The sequence below is a fragment of the Sparassis crispa genome (assembly GCF_003851025.1).
Source record: "Sparassis crispa DNA, contig_000013F, whole genome shotgun sequence".
NCBI lineage: Eukaryota > Fungi > Basidiomycota > Agaricomycetes > Polyporales > Sparassidaceae > Sparassis > Sparassis crispa.
The window spans coordinates 719,620-734,174 of record NW_020939760.1 but is presented as its reverse complement, the minus strand read 5'-3'; the positions used below and the strand labels follow the sequence as shown (position 1 = coordinate 734,174).

General features: G+C 53.1%; 6 protein-coding genes across 6 annotated transcripts; 5 read left to right on the top strand and 1 right to left on the bottom strand.

The window, feature by feature from the left end:
* Positions 1-769: 769 nt before the first annotated feature.
* SCP_1402570 (hypothetical protein) lies at positions 770-2,265 on the top strand (the record flags this gene model as incomplete). The annotated part of the gene is made up of 3 exons (XM_027763961.1): positions 770-818; positions 879-1,123; positions 1,171-2,265. The coding sequence occupies 3 exons, from the start codon at positions 770-772 to the stop codon at positions 2,263-2,265; spliced, it is 1,389 nt and encodes a 462-aa protein (XP_027619762.1).
* Positions 2,266-2,598: 333 nt separating this feature from the next.
* SCP_1402560 (hypothetical protein) lies at positions 2,599-4,471 on the top strand (the record flags this gene model as incomplete). Its single annotated transcript, XM_027763960.1, has 7 exons — positions 2,599-2,717; positions 2,812-2,907; positions 2,961-3,102; positions 3,151-3,392; positions 3,450-3,886; positions 3,944-4,303; positions 4,365-4,471. The coding sequence occupies 7 exons, from the start codon at positions 2,599-2,601 to the stop codon at positions 4,469-4,471; spliced, it is 1,503 nt and encodes a 500-aa protein (XP_027619761.1).
* A 432-nt stretch (positions 4,472-4,903) lies between these two features.
* On the bottom strand, positions 4,904-6,272 carry SCP_1402550 (NAD-P-binding protein; the record flags this gene model as incomplete). The annotated part of the gene is made up of 8 exons (XM_027763959.1): positions 4,904-4,933; positions 5,001-5,215; positions 5,283-5,406; positions 5,481-5,721; positions 5,772-5,845; positions 5,903-5,987; positions 6,043-6,128; positions 6,186-6,272. 8 exons carry the CDS (start codon positions 6,270-6,272, stop codon positions 4,904-4,906), a joined length of 942 nt encoding a protein of 313 aa, XP_027619760.1.
* A 1,997-nt stretch (positions 6,273-8,269) lies between these two features.
* On the top strand, positions 8,270-10,797 carry SCP_1402540 (hypothetical protein; the record flags this gene model as incomplete). Its single annotated transcript, XM_027763958.1, has 7 exons — positions 8,270-8,605; positions 8,661-8,821; positions 8,883-9,283; positions 9,731-9,970; positions 10,035-10,231; positions 10,287-10,410; positions 10,469-10,797. 7 exons carry the CDS (start codon positions 8,270-8,272, stop codon positions 10,795-10,797), a joined length of 1,788 nt encoding a protein of 595 aa, XP_027619759.1.
* A 430-nt stretch (positions 10,798-11,227) lies between these two features.
* Positions 11,228-11,461, top strand: SCP_1402530 (hypothetical protein; the record flags this gene model as incomplete). Its single annotated transcript, XM_027763957.1, has 1 exon — positions 11,228-11,461. The coding sequence occupies one exon, from the start codon at positions 11,228-11,230 to the stop codon at positions 11,459-11,461; it is 234 nt and encodes a 77-aa protein (XP_027619758.1).
* A 194-nt stretch (positions 11,462-11,655) lies between these two features.
* SCP_1402520 (NAD-P-binding protein) lies at positions 11,656-13,015 on the top strand (the record flags this gene model as incomplete). Its single annotated transcript, XM_027763956.1, has 8 exons — positions 11,656-11,742; positions 11,800-11,885; positions 11,941-12,025; positions 12,083-12,156; positions 12,207-12,447; positions 12,513-12,636; positions 12,704-12,918; positions 12,980-13,015. The coding sequence occupies 8 exons, from the start codon at positions 11,656-11,658 to the stop codon at positions 13,013-13,015; spliced, it is 948 nt and encodes a 315-aa protein (XP_027619757.1).
* Between the last annotated feature and the right edge of the window lie 1,540 nt (positions 13,016-14,555).

The window sequence follows — 14,555 nt, the reverse complement described above, 5'->3', positions numbered from 1 at the left end:
TCTTTCGCTCCCACGCTACGGTCCCGAAGCACGTGACCAAGCGCACCCCCACCGGGAAAAGTGGAGTAGTGCTTACTAAGCGAGAGGCTGAAGGCGGAGGAATAGGCGCCGTAAGCGCCAGTCTGTTCCTCCTGCACCTACAGCCTCTCACTCCTCCAATTTACAGTCGTTTTCCCTTCCATCCGTCCCGCTCGGCCTGTGCTCGGCAAGTTGTGGCTCACCCTCGGAATGGTGTTCCTGCCCCTTCCCCGCCGTCTATGGCTTCCGGACAATATGTATTCATGTCAGTAAATATACTAGCACATTATCTAGGTAGAGATATATTTTTTCCCTACCTCAGTGCCCGCCCTTTCAGCCATACTGCCTTCCGCACTGGCGGCGGAAGTTGGCAGACATCCTTATGTAAGCTTCCGTGCGACTGTAATCTTTCACCGGAGACGGAGGGCAATATCGCATCTACGGAAATTGTGGGAAAATTCTGCCTCACATTGTACCTGTCTGGCCGGCCATTGTTGCCTGCTGAAAATTTGCCTTACATCCTTTCTCAACCAGATCGCGAGAATAAGCCTGTTCGCAGTAATGTACGACTGTCTGACATTCTACCATATATTTACAATGTTAGATGGGATATTTGGACAATATTGGATGTCCAGATATAGTTTGCCGTTTCCGGTGTTTATGATGTGAAGCCTTTCCTCGCGGTGCCAAATTCACCTCAGTGGTTACAAGAAGGCAAAGGCCTGCGACTAAGTTCTCGCTTTCCACGCCGATGAGCTACGCTGTCCACGGCCTGGATGTGGCCCTGACTTCTGTGGCTGGTGAGTCTCAGAAAATTTGAGAGATGTGAAAAGGTCGATAAACTGATTGAACGTGCGCAGGTGCTCAAGAGGTCATCTCGACGATACTGTCTCGTCGGCTGGTAGCCAGGCTTATTCTCGGTCACAACGAGCTCGGAGATGATGGCTGCGAGGAGCTGTTCAACTTTCTCCGCTCTGACCTTGGCCGGAAGTATAAAATCTCCGAAATCAGCTTGAATTCGAACAAGATTGGCGACCGCGGGCTGCTCGTCATCGCGCGGTATTTAGAAGGTAACACCACACTCGGCGAACTCTTCCTGCAGAACGTGCGCATATTCTTCATTTGTCTAGCTATGTAACTGAAGTTGTGCAGAATGATTTCGTTGGAGACGCGGAAGTTGTTTCTTCCTTCACGGCCGCACTGAATTCGTCCCGGCTGGAGACACTGTGCCTGTCGACTAATTCTGGTCTATCTGACACCTTTGCTTCTCGGTTCCTTCCTGCTTTGGACTGCCCGTATTTGCACGAACTACAGATATCGGCGTTGGGCCTTACCCGCACCGCTGCCCCGTACATCATCGAATATATCTCGTCCCCACGCTGCCGGCTGCACTCGCTGCAGATGAACGGAAATCGTCTCGGTCTACGCGCCATGCAAGCGATCGTTCGTGCTCACTGCCGTAGCAACTTTTCAATCGTGAAGACGGAGATGTACGCGAGCCTGTGGGCAGACGGGAGCGACGATGAGCACGAGGTCGAGGTCAGAGTTGGGGAGGACCGCCGGACGCTTTGGAAGGAGAGCGAGCGTCTGTTGAGGGGCGCACTGGACCGGAACAAGCATTTGCAGAGGCAGACGGAGAGAGAGGCATTTGCATTGCTGCGGTATGCGCGCGCAACGCTCCTGTACCCGAAAGGTATGCACAAAGCAGCTGAATCGTGTCGTGCTGGGCCCTCCTCGGGTTCGGACCCGTGTGTCTCGCCATCGGTCGACAGTCTCTTCTCGTCTATAGGTACCCCGGTAAACATACTAGCCCTTGGGCCGCCAGTTAAGCCGTTCCTCTTCAGTCTTCTGCCCACAGAGCTTCAACTGTATATCCTCTCTTTCCTCGCGCCCACACTCTCGACATCCCAGCGCCTCCGGATAGTCACGTACGCCTCGTCCCGATCCACGCTGCCGCCACTTCTGCCCTCTCTCTATGCTCGGGACTGCCCAGCATCCTATCCCGTTTCCCAGCCTTCCGAGCTGTCTGCGATAGGCGGTTCACGCATCCGCAGACGACCGCCGGCGGACGTCGCCCGCAGCTTATGCGTGAGAAAAAGTCAGACGAACAGGAGACAGGACGAGAGGTTTAGGTGGTTGACTGAGATGAAGTGTGATGTATACGAGGTAGATCCGGATATGTCTTTCACTCACGAGAACGACGGTGCGGAAGGTTCGCTTGCAAATGGGTCTCCGCATGATCTATGATGTATCCCGCTGTAAAATATAGAGTAGCTGTTACGAACTGGATTTTGTATTTCAACACACTCGCAGCCTCATCCAACATTTGTGGTGTTTCCTACTCGACCAATTTGGCGCTTGCACCGTTCCCGATCTAGATCTTTTTCCAACTCCGACCCAAAACGCGGTGTGGAGTTTGTAATCCAGTAGTGGAGAAGTGGCCGATCGTTCACCTGCTTCACTGCGACACCGACGAGGACTTTCTGTCATTTCTCCACGCTGGAAAGCTTGCAGTTCTGGCGACGTCCTCTGGCGTGCTCCTTGCTGAAATATATTATCTTGGCGGCCTCCTCGGCCTAGATGTCAACGTTGACAAAAGATGAGCAGGAGACGCTCCGGCTGCTGGTGCAGCACGTCGCGCGGGCATTTTACGAGCCCAAGTACGTTGTGGTGCTCGACCAGCTCGTGCGTCATCCGGTGTAAGTTATCGTGTGCAGGCGCTTTGAGCAGCAGCTGAACCTGTAGGCTCGTCTGCTTTGTGGCCGTCCGCTTTGTGGCCTTCGATGCGTGTAGTCTCAAAGATGACGATCTCGCGGGTCGCATGGGCTTGCAGCTCAAGGAGCTGAACAAAGTCATGGCCGTGTTGGATAATGACAAACTTGTGCGGGTGTGAGTCGCGCTTCCGCTCATCGCCGCTCGGCGTCGTTTACATGTTCTCGCAGTCACCGCCAGAACGAGCTGAAGGAGGGCGCGCAGCGTTCGGTGGGAAAGCAGTATTATTACATTGACTATCAGCATTTCTGCAACGTCGTGAAATGGCGTATGAAGAAGATGCAGAAGATCATCGATACGGGTCTACGGAACGTGAGTCACTTACATCCTTTCGCTGCGTTTGGCCTGACCGTCTTGCAGGAATTGGATAATAAGGGATACATCTGTCCTCAATGCCAGAAGACGTTCTCCCCGCTAGAAGTGGACAAACTTATGGATTTCACCTCAAACACCTTTGTCTGCGACATCTGCCACGCAGAGGTGGTCGAGAACAAGAACTCGGAGAGCGTGCTTGGCAGCCAGGATCGCATGCAGCGGTTCAATCGGCAGATGCGGTTTATAGTTGAAGGGCTCCGAAGGACGGAAGACATGATTCTCCCCGCGTTCGTCCTACTTCCACGCCTTTCAGTCGGGAGGATCCTTACCGATTGTTCATTCAGGTTCGATGTCGCGCTCTGGGTGAAGACACACATCATCGACGCAGAGAAGGCAAAGGCAGCCGCGCAGGGGGGCGGGCTGAAGATCGCAGGGACGTCCGGAGACGCCAAACCGGAGGACGCGATCGGAGTCGTCCTGTCCGTCGACAAGGACGACGCGACTCAGAGGCTGGAGCGCGACCTGGAGGCAGCGGCCAAGCGTCAGCAGAACCTGCTCCCGGCCTGGCATCTCAAGAGCACCATCACCGGCGACTTGACCGCGCTCGGAATCAGGGAGAACGCGCGGACGGAGGAGGACGCGGCGGCGGCGAATCGGCTCCCGAGCTCGAACGACGTGATCTTGAAGGGCCTCGGAGTCGTTGGGGCTCACCGCCCCGTGGCGGAGGCTCCGAAGAAAGAAGAGAAGAAGCCTGCCGTGGTGCAGATGCAGGAAGCGGACTGTGAGTGGTTGATGTGTTGGTGTGGGTGGATCGCTCACCTTCCATTAAATCCCGCAGACTACGACCGGTATTACGCTTCCCTCGCCGCGTCTGCTGTGCCTTCTGGCCAGGACACGCCCGGTAGCGATTTTGGAGACGAGGAGGAGGACGTGAAGCCGTCCATTCAGTACTTGGACTCGCTGAACGAATATCGTAAGCGATCGCGCTCGCACGAGGACGTGGACGGTGGCAGCGCGACGCCGAAACTTCAGCGGATGAATGGCCATACGGAGATGTCGGCCACTAAGGCGGCCGTGCAGGAGGCGCCAGTCGCCGTCAGCGGGCTGAGAGGTGAGATTAATGGGGTGAGCGGTGCAGGCGATGAGGATATGGAAGCCGTCGAGGATGTTGGCCCCGCGGATGATCCTCTTGTTTATGGTGCAGTCTCTTCCCTTTGTGCTCCCAAGGTGACCATGCTCACTCGGTTCTGTCCGTCCAGTAAATGGCCAGCCCGTGCCGTTCTCACAAGTGACGGAGGAGCACCAGGAGCTGATGACCCCGGAGGAGTACACGAAGTACTTTGAGATCTTCAGCGCACGATCTTGATCGGTTCACAAGTTCGCTGTCTGTATCGTGCTCTGTCAGGACTGGGGATGCATGCACGTCGCACATGCGCAGGACGCCGTCCGAGTGTATCGGGTAGAAGTATTATATATGATTATTATTGGGTAGTATCGACTCTGCATAATAGACAAAGCGACGTTATCGTCTGTTCCCGTTGAACGATCGAGCCAGTATAGACAACAGAAATCAAATTGGTGCAATGGTGCACGGTCAAGAAAAAGTACTACCAGATGATGCATGCGCTGCGTATTCGTACACGCCATCCAAGGCAAGGGGATATTCTTCGCAGTACTCGCTTTTAGTCCCGCAAGCTGCGTATTCATACAAGTCGTCCACAACTCGGACATATTCTTCGCAGCTCTCGCTTTTGATTCTTATTCATAGGTAAGCCGTGTGAGCTCATGCAACAAACCCTCAGTAGGATGAAGGGTGCTTCAGGAGAGTCTGCAACCGGCAGAGTCAAAAGTCAGGAAACCCTCGAGTACGAGCAAAGCAAGGAAGCGCGACGTACCCCGCCGTCGATGAGCACCGTCTCGCCGTTGACATACCAGTTCGCGACCAAGCACAGCGCGAGCGCGCCCACGTCCCTGTTCGAACCCCCCAGGACCGGCTGCGGACCGGGCTGTACCATAGGGATCTCGAACGGGAACCCACCGTCGGGTGGGAGGCGCGCCCGCCCGAGCTCGTCGACCGGGCCCGCCGTGTTCATCGGTGTGACGAAGAGCCCTGCCGTGGGCGTCAGTGATCAGTGGGAGTGTAACGAGGGAGATGGTTTAGGCGGAAGAGGGCGTACCGGGCGCGATTCCGTTCACGCGGACGCCGAGCGGGAGGAGCTCGTGTGCGAGCGAGGACGTCGCGTGCCCGATGGCGGACTTGGAGAACATGTACGGGTATGAGTATGCTGCGGTTGCCGAGTCCTGTCCCGCTGCAGGTAAGCACACTTCTCTAGAATGCGGGGAAGGGATGGGATAGGGAAGGGGAAAAGGCAAACCTTAGTCCACCCGTTCATGCTGGACGTCATGATGACCTGGGGGGCGAACGCGCGCGGGCCAGTCGTGTGCTCCTTCCACTTCTCGAGCAGCGGGAGGAAGGCGAAGGTGAGCCAGTATGCGCCGACCGCGTTCGTGGCCAGCATGTTGGGGAAAGCGTCCTCAGGAACACCGTCGAAGAAGGCCTTGCGGAACTCCGCCGCAGTGGGCGCCCCAGGCCGCGGGGCGTATGCGCCCGTGATCCTGACATCGGTCAGTGGAGAGGGACGCTGTCGGCATGAAGAGGTACTCACCCTGCGTTGTTGAAGAGCACGGTGATGTGCCGCTCGCGCCTTCCTACTTCTTCTGCGAGTCGCACGGCCTCGGACTGCAAAAAGCGCGGTGATCATTAAACCAGAAATCAGTGGAGGACGTAACCATATACCTTGCGGCTTATGTCTCCCTCGATGCCATACAGCCGCCCGACTTTTCCGGACGACTGGGCAGCATCGTTGTAGACCTTGGCGATCCTACGTGGACATGGTGTCGTGAAGGAAGTAAACATGTCAGGCTCGGGGAGCTTACTTGTCTAGATCAGCTTGTTTCGGACCAATGATGTACACGGTCGCGCCGTTCGCCATCAGAGTGGTGCTGATCATAAGGCCAATCCCCTGCGAGACAGTTCAGCGACAGAAGTCCACACGGCGACGACGATTGACCGAACATACCGAGCCGCCACCAGTGACCACAGCGACAACACCGCGGAGATCGAAGAGATTACTGGCGGAGAGATCGGTGAGCACAGCGTCAGCCATCGTAGTTGAAGAGTAAGCGGATTAGGGGATCACGGAGGGCTTTGTGGGCGACTTTATAGTACTCCACCGTGCCGAGAAGACCATTTCTGGGCCTCTGCCGACCACTTTTGTTGTGCTATGGCCGTCTACTTTCCCATGACGCAGTGGTGCTCGCCCCTCCGGTGAAGCGTCTCCCATTCTTCGCGCACGGGCCAGGCGCTCCAGGCGGTCTTCGCGAAGTTGAGATAAGAAAACAGACTGCCTGCAGGTTCGGCGCATTTGACCTTCCAATAGCTGGAGGAACACATGCGCGGATCTAGTTTCCTTGTCACTTTGGATGGCGGACCGCGAAGTAGGTGTGGATATGTATCCATCAATGATCGCGAGATCGCAATGTGATCATGGTGGCAACTTGGAAGTTGTTCCTTCATGGCCGACGGTTGCTAGTGAAGATCGGGCGATGCATGTGCCTAGTTCACCCGCGACTCGCCCTACTATGATACACCTCCAACGTTCGTTCCCGCGTTGTCCTGAGATGGAATTTTGTGCTGCATTTCAGTTGATCGCTCCGTGTTTGTTAACTGTCAACTACAACACCTGTGCATCCATCAGTCCTCCAGAAGTACCATAGAGCAAACCATATCGGTTATACACCTTGGCATAAATATGCGACCTACTGATGAAGTTAGTCTCCCAAAGGCAGACTGATACTCTGCTTCGACCTTCCTTCCCCAGGATCTCCGTGTCTGATGAAGACTGAAGTTCTATTTGCAGCGAACGCACGAACTGAAGCTTGCCAAGCTGCACGCTTTCCGCACCAGACGCTTTCCGCATCAGAAGCAAGGGCCTTCCACCTGGGCCCCCACAGGCGCTGCTGGAATGGGCTCTGCTAGCGGGAAATGTCTGTATAAAATACGGGAACCACCGTTTGAGCTGCCGGAACAACTTGAAAAGGGCTGCGAGGCTTGAATTTTCCTTCGTGTCCGATACTTTTGGCTCAACTGATTAAATGGAACACGTATTGTCATGCACGCGTTCCTGCTGTACGCGCAGGCAACCAGGGCCTGCACTTCCTGCCAGGATATACAGGGCATTTCTTGAACTTGCCATTGCATGCAGTTTGATAACTCGTGCGCTGCGAATTCAGTCCTGTGCGTATAACTCCTGCTTTACTTTCGTGGAGGTGCATGAAAACATCCTGCCGGCAAACGCCGGGCGTTGAGTAGAGTGCAAGCTGCATAAGGAAATACGGGGGTTGCAAGTTGCCGGCACTGACACGACAGACTCAACGGTGGCTGGGATTCTACTCATCACAGTACCTTGCTATTTTCCGAAGTAAATTTTCGATCAACATCATGGTATAGAGTTAATCAAACATACTCAAAGATGCGCCTTGGCACGACTTCTCCGTCCGCGGATAATTTTCTTCATCATGTCTATGGTCGTCTCTAATCTCACTGCTCGGAGAAGCAGCGTAGTCCAATAATTCTCTCATCTCACCTTATACGTGTAAATGTAAATAACTTCGCGGTGTGGTGACGATGGAGCCCCCGGTCTACTGGATTCCTTCGTATCTAGCGACTTACCTGAACCTGTCTCTTACAGGACATCGCCTACTTTGCTCTTCTGGCTGACAGACAGGTGAGTCCGATAGCTCGGCATGACGATAGATTTTGCACGAATCGGTCAGACCGAGATAGCGAAGCCAGGTCTACCGCGCCGTTGGTGACAATTGTCCGGAAGCCTCAAGTGGTCGCAGTGTCTGGTGCATTGCTTGGTGCGCATTGCCTATTGACTGAACTCTGTGAGTCCCAATGAGTTTTTGCCCGTGATGTTAACGGGATGCTATCGCATTCTTCAGTCCCAGTGTCAAGATCATATCTGAAATTGTTCGTTTTCGAGAGGTTGAAACTGACGCAGGCTTACGGTGGCGGGAAGACCATTGTTCGTGCAAGTTTGGGCGCATGCAACTTGGGCCAAGCCTAATCAAATCTCCGACATTTCAACCATTATAAATTATGATGTCCTCTTCCGATGTATCCGACTCTGGCTGCAGCTTCTGGAGCGCCTGCTCTGCAGACTCCAGCGGCTCGAGCATGTTGTCAGCCACACCCGCCGTTGTTAAGTCTCACAAGCAGATTGTTAACCAGGCTGATCGCAGGGAAGCCAACGAGAAGAACCAACAAGCATGGGCGTCCGAATATCGTGGCAAGACAAATGAATACCATGGCACTATCGACTCGTTCATCAACGTTCTCGTCCCTAGCAATGTAAAGTGCCCTCCGATGGACTGCTCCAGGAAATTCGACAAGGTTCCTGAAGACTGCCTCAAGCTGTTAATGTATAACCCTCTAGTAGGTTGCACTCTTGTAGCCTATGTTAACGATGGTCTGACTGTGTGGCCTTTAGGTCAACAGGTTCCTCGCTCTCACCAAGGACTTCCCAGTGGCAAAGTCACTTAGCTTCCATGATAACAACACCCACCTGATTCCGTTCCCGTACATGTCGTGGGACCTTCATCATCACCGCACGAAACCCGACCTGATCACATCCTACCCGGGAACGACTACGTCGCTGGAGGACCCTCATTGGAAAGATGTTGCACTTGGCGATCGAAGTCAAGCCTAAAAGAGGTGACTACCCAATTGGCCGGTGGGCCAAGAATAAAGACGACACGATAAGGCAGCTTGTCAAGAATGGGCAGAATCTCCTGGTGGGCCATAGTGGCCTGTTCGTGTTCGTGTTCGAGATTTTCGGCCACCACGCACGCGTCTTTCGGTTCGACCATTCGTCCTGTCTTGTCTCACCTAGGTTCAACTACGTCGAGCGGCCCGAGCTCTTCCGACAATTCTTCTGGAATTTCGTCAATCCTCTCCGTGACACACGGATTTCTGGCGACGACCCGACGGTAAATACTAAGACCACAAAGTCACATCTCCGATGCGTGGAGGACGTACTGGAGCCAGACGATGTTGAAAGCTTCGATGCCGGCGTGCACCGGTGGATTTCCGCAGAGGCCGTGACCAAGGAAGGTGAGACGGTGGAGATGAGTTTACTAACGGTCAAGCTGATCTTTATCAATCCCTGCCTGTTCTCTCGACGACGGTATGGTCAGCAATTGATAAGGACGATGTCAGTGGCAAGCAGTACGTTATCAAGGACTCGTGGCGACAGGGACTTCGACAGTCAGAAATGACATACTACGCCCATATAATGAAGATGTTGCGAGATCGAAAGGAGGAACCGTTCGGACTGGCTGTACTGCTGGCTGGAGCGGACCTCGGTGACCTGGAGGATAGGAAACGAATGAAGCTAGACTATCAAATCCGCGAAGCCCTCGTCGGGGGAATCCACCATCTGATCTTCCCGATCCGTCGAGCACGCCGCTTGCTTCGTCATCTGTCTCGATTGGTGCGGATGATACCGACCCTTCGTCCTCCCCTTGTTGTCGCCACCTCGGACACAAACATCGATGGCAGCTCCAGAACCAGAGGAGCAGAATCCGTTTAACCCAGTTGTATCTCCATCTCCGCCCGCTTTCTTTGACTGCGCTACTCTGGAAGGGCACCGAACCCTGTCGGCATTTGTCCGTGATCCCAAGTATGCAGATGAGAACGATCGCCGGCATATGCGATTGATTATGGAGACGCTAGGCATACCTTTGTCAAATTTTAGTCGGACGAAACGGATGGTCGAGGCGTTGTGCGATGCGATCAAAGGTACGCGCCGTTCTCTACCTAGGGAGACGGGGTTAATTTAAGTTCATGTGCATTCCCCGTATAGGTCACCAACAGACTTACAGCACTGGCGTGTTACATCGTGACGTCAGCGAAGGCAATGTCTATATGATTGAGGACAAGCCGTACAAGGGGTTCATCGGCGACTTCGACTACAGCAGTTTCATGCCAGGTGTCCATGGTGGACATGATGACCCGACGAGACCTGATGCAAATCAGAATGACTTTCTAAAGGAACGAACGGTTGGTCTTACTTTCTGTATCTGAAGAATGATCGTGTGCTAAGGGCTACTGCCAGGGAACATACGCCTTCATGTCGATCGAGTTGCTCGAAGAGAAGAGTGTCATTCGTGGTGCACATCATGACTTGGAATCCTTCTACTGGCTTTTGATCAAGCTCGTCCTCCGACACACTGTGCACGGTGATCCCGAAGGCACACAGCAATGTTCTATGATAAAGACTCAGTATGTGCCTCCCAGAAGTGAGCGTGGCTGAACAAACCGAAGACCCTCACTGTTCCGGAAATTCGCCTCTGACGTGGCTGCTGCGAGAGCTCACCATGTTATGCTATCGCGGCCAGTCGACGTTGGAAGGACCCGGTATGTTGCTCACATACGAGGCTATGTTGGAGAAGTTCGAGACGGCCCTGAAGATGGACAGCTGGCCAGACGCCGATTGTGCGGTCTCGTTCAAGCCTTACGTGGAGACTGAAGAGGTTGGCCATGCCGACCTTGCAGATGGCGCGATTGCTACTGTGGATCAGGTGCCCGAAAGCAAGAAGGCACGAAATCGGAAGGCCTCAATCTGAATTCAGGCCACAGCTGTAAACAGGAGTTCGAAACGGAAGCGAGATTCGGAATCCCAGGAGGTTCAACGGGGGGTTCGACAGGGTGGTGCTAAACTTCGGAAGTCGAAGCGCTCATGTTGATGAACAGACGGTCCACACGCTCGGAGGGCCGTTCATGATCGGGGTTGAACGCAGTTGAGTGTTTGTGCTATTATCATTATTCCAGTCTTTTTCGACAGGCGCCTTATTTTAGACCCGCATCCCGGCTAGATCAGAGTTTGCGGTTGTTCGCGCTCTGCTCTGTGGATGTGGGCTTCCCTCATTATGCTTGAATTTTGGATGGTTTGAAAGCTAATCGTGCCCCGAAGAATACTGGAGCCTTTCCTATGAAGAATGCCTGTACGATCTTGAATGCAAAGTGTTGAGATATTTTTGGCACATCTTTTACATCATGCCGAAGATCACGACGAGTGTCAAGGCGAGAGTAGGGAAAGTAGGGAGGGACATTATTGAACAGGGCAAGTATCCCCACCTATCTGGCGGTCCGCCATCGAAAGCGACAAGAAAACTGGTTCTGAACACAGTGTGTTCCTCCAGCTACTGGAAGACCAAACACGCCGAACCTGCAGGCAGTCTGTTTTCTTATCTCAAGTACGGCGGCTACAACTTCGCGAAGACTGCCTAGCGCGCTTGGCCCGTGCGCAAAGATTGGGAGACGCTTCACCGGAGGGGCGAGCACCACTGCGTCATGGGAAAGTAGACGGCCATAGCACAACAAAAATGGTCGGCAGGCCCAGAAATGGTCTTCTCGGCACGGTGGAGTACTATAAAGTCGCCCACAACGTCCTCCGTGATTCCCTAGTCCACTTACTCTTTACGATGGCTGACGCTGTGCTCACCGACCTCTCCGCCAGTAATCTCTTCGATCTCCGCGGTGTTGTCGCTGTGGTCACTGGTGGCGGCTCGGTATGTTCGGTCAATCGTCGTCGCCGTGTGGACTTCTGTCGCTGAACTGTCTCGCAGGGGATTGGCCTTATGATCAGCACCACTCTGATGGCGAACGGCGCGACCGTGTACATCATTGGTCCGAAACAAGCTGATCTAGACAAGTAAGCTCCCCGAGCTTGACATGTTTACTTCCTTCACGACACCATGTCCACGTAGGATCGCCAAGGTCTACAATGATGCTGCCCAGTCGTCCGGAAAAGTCGGACGGCTGTATGGCATCGAGGGAGACATCAGCCACAAGGTATGTGGTTACGTCCTCCACTGATTTCTGGTTTAATGATCACCGCGCTTTTTGCAGTCCGAGGCCGTGCGACTCGCAGAAGAAGTAGGAAGGCGCGAGCGGCATGTCACCGTGCTCTTCAACAATGCAGGGTGAGTACTTCGTCGCGGGCACAACGTCCATCTCCACTGACCGACGCCAGGACCACGGGTGCATACGCCCTGCGGCCTGGGGCGCCCACTGCGGCGGAGTTCCGCAAGGCCTTCTTCGACGGTGTTCCTGAGGACGCTTTCCCCAACATGCTGGCCACGAACGCGGTCGGCGCATACTGGCTCACCTTTGCCTTTCTCCCGCTGCTTGAGAAGTGGAAGGAGCACACGACTGGCCCACGCGCGTTCGCGCCGCAGGTTATCATGACGTCCAGCATGAATGGATGGACGAAGGTGCGCGCCTTACTCTTTCCCTTGCCTCGCGTTGCACAGAGGCGTGCTTATTTGTTGTGGGATAGGACTCGGCAACCGCAGTATACTCATACCCGTACATGTTCTCCAAGTCCGCCATTGGGCACGCGACATCCTCACTCGCACACGAGCTCCTCCCGCTTGGCATCCGCGTGAACGGAATCGCGCCCGGTACGCCCTCTCCCGCCTAACCAACTTCTTTTGCCTATTACTCCCTGACCACTGACACCCACCGCAGGGCTCTTCCTCACACCGCTGACCACGGCGGGCCTGGTAGACGAGCTCGGGCGGACGCGCCTCCCGCCCGACGGTGGGTTCCCGTTCGAGATCCCCATGGTGCAGCCCGGTCCGCAGCCGGTCCTGGGGGGCTCGAACAGAGATATGGGCGCGCTCGCGCTGTGCTTGGTTGCGAACTGGTATGTCAACGGCGAGACGGTGCTCATCGACGGCGGGGTACGTCGCGCTTCCTTGCTTTGCTCATACTCGAGGGTTTCCTGACCTTTGACTCTGCCAGTTGCAGACTCTCCTGAAGCACCCATCATCCTACTGAGGGTTCGTTGCATGAGCTCACATGGCTTACCTATGAATAAGAATCAAAAGCGAGAGCTGCGAAGAATATCTTCTAGTTGTGGACGACTTGTATGAATATGCAGCATGCGGGACTAAAAGCGAGTACTGCGAAGAATATCTCCTTGCCTTGGACAGCTTGTACGAGTACGCAGTGCATGCATGATCTGGTATTACTTTTTCTTAACCGTGTACCATTGCACCATTGTACCAATTTGATTTATGTTGTCTATGCACTGGCTTGATCATTTTTAACAGGAAAAGAGAATAGTGTCACATTGTTCCCGCTACCTTTGGTAGTGGGTCTTGCATCGTGCTAGATTTCGATGTGTCATCCAATTTTGCAAAAGTCATGTTGTCATCACATCTATTTACCGACTCTGTGCTTGTGTTTCTTTGACTTTTTCTGTATAACATTCAACCACATTGTAAAACATGTCTTGCTTTGTGTGGATCTTACTACAGAATTTCTGTGTCTCATCAACAATACTCAGCTGTCATCCATAATATCATCTTGCTTTCCATATACAGTGGTGTATGATGTTCATGATGTGTCTTGTGTTGCATCGGGTCCTATCTGCATTCCCACCATTCTTGGATGGTACCAGTTGAACTTTTGCATGAACATTGTCTACTGGCCCATCAGGAAAACCCAACTTTGACTTATGGGACTTATTCCGACTTTTTGTCCTTTTTTGCCTTATTTAAGGCCCATAAGTTTCCAAAAGTCGACTTTTAAGTCTCTAAGGAAATATGACTTATGAACTTTTTGTCCTTTTTTACCTTATTTAAGGCCCATAAGTGCATTTAAGTCACATAAGAACACCTTTAAGTAGAAGTTGGGTTTTCCTGAGATCATTTAATATAGTGTTGGGATTGGATTGAGTTGAGACATGTAGTGCAACAGTCGAAGGGGGATTGTTGCTTGGTCCTCCTGTGGAGTGATACTGCAATGTTTCTGGATATCATTGGTGTGTATCGCCCATGGTGAACAACCATGGTGAGCATGTGTTGTTTAAATGCTGATTGTGTGTTGATATTTGTTGCATTTATAGTCACTGCTGCTTGTTCTTCTGATTATATTGACATCCATACTGACAGTGTTAGTTCTTCTTGTGTGAATCGTGCGCCTAATGTGCCTTGCATTACATTGTTCTTCTCGTCGTGAATCGTGCGCCTAATGTGCCTTGCATTACATTATTCTTCTCATCTCAATGGGATTATTGTTCTGATATGGATGATATGTTTTTATCTAGCTGCTGCAGTCATCTGAAAGTTGCAAGAAGTCTACATAGCACTATGTAGCTTGGCTAGGCACTACGAGTCTCATTGCCAAGTCCCCTGTATATAGAGCTCTGTAGAACAGGATGCCCTACGGTAGGTCAATATAGACTTGTAGCAGCATTGTGCGATAGGCCTGTAGCCACCTGTAGACACGCAGAAAATCTATCTTTAGGATTACAGATGGACATGTCAGCATGCCCTGCGGCACCTTTTGGTCCGACAACTGAAGCAGCCGGTTG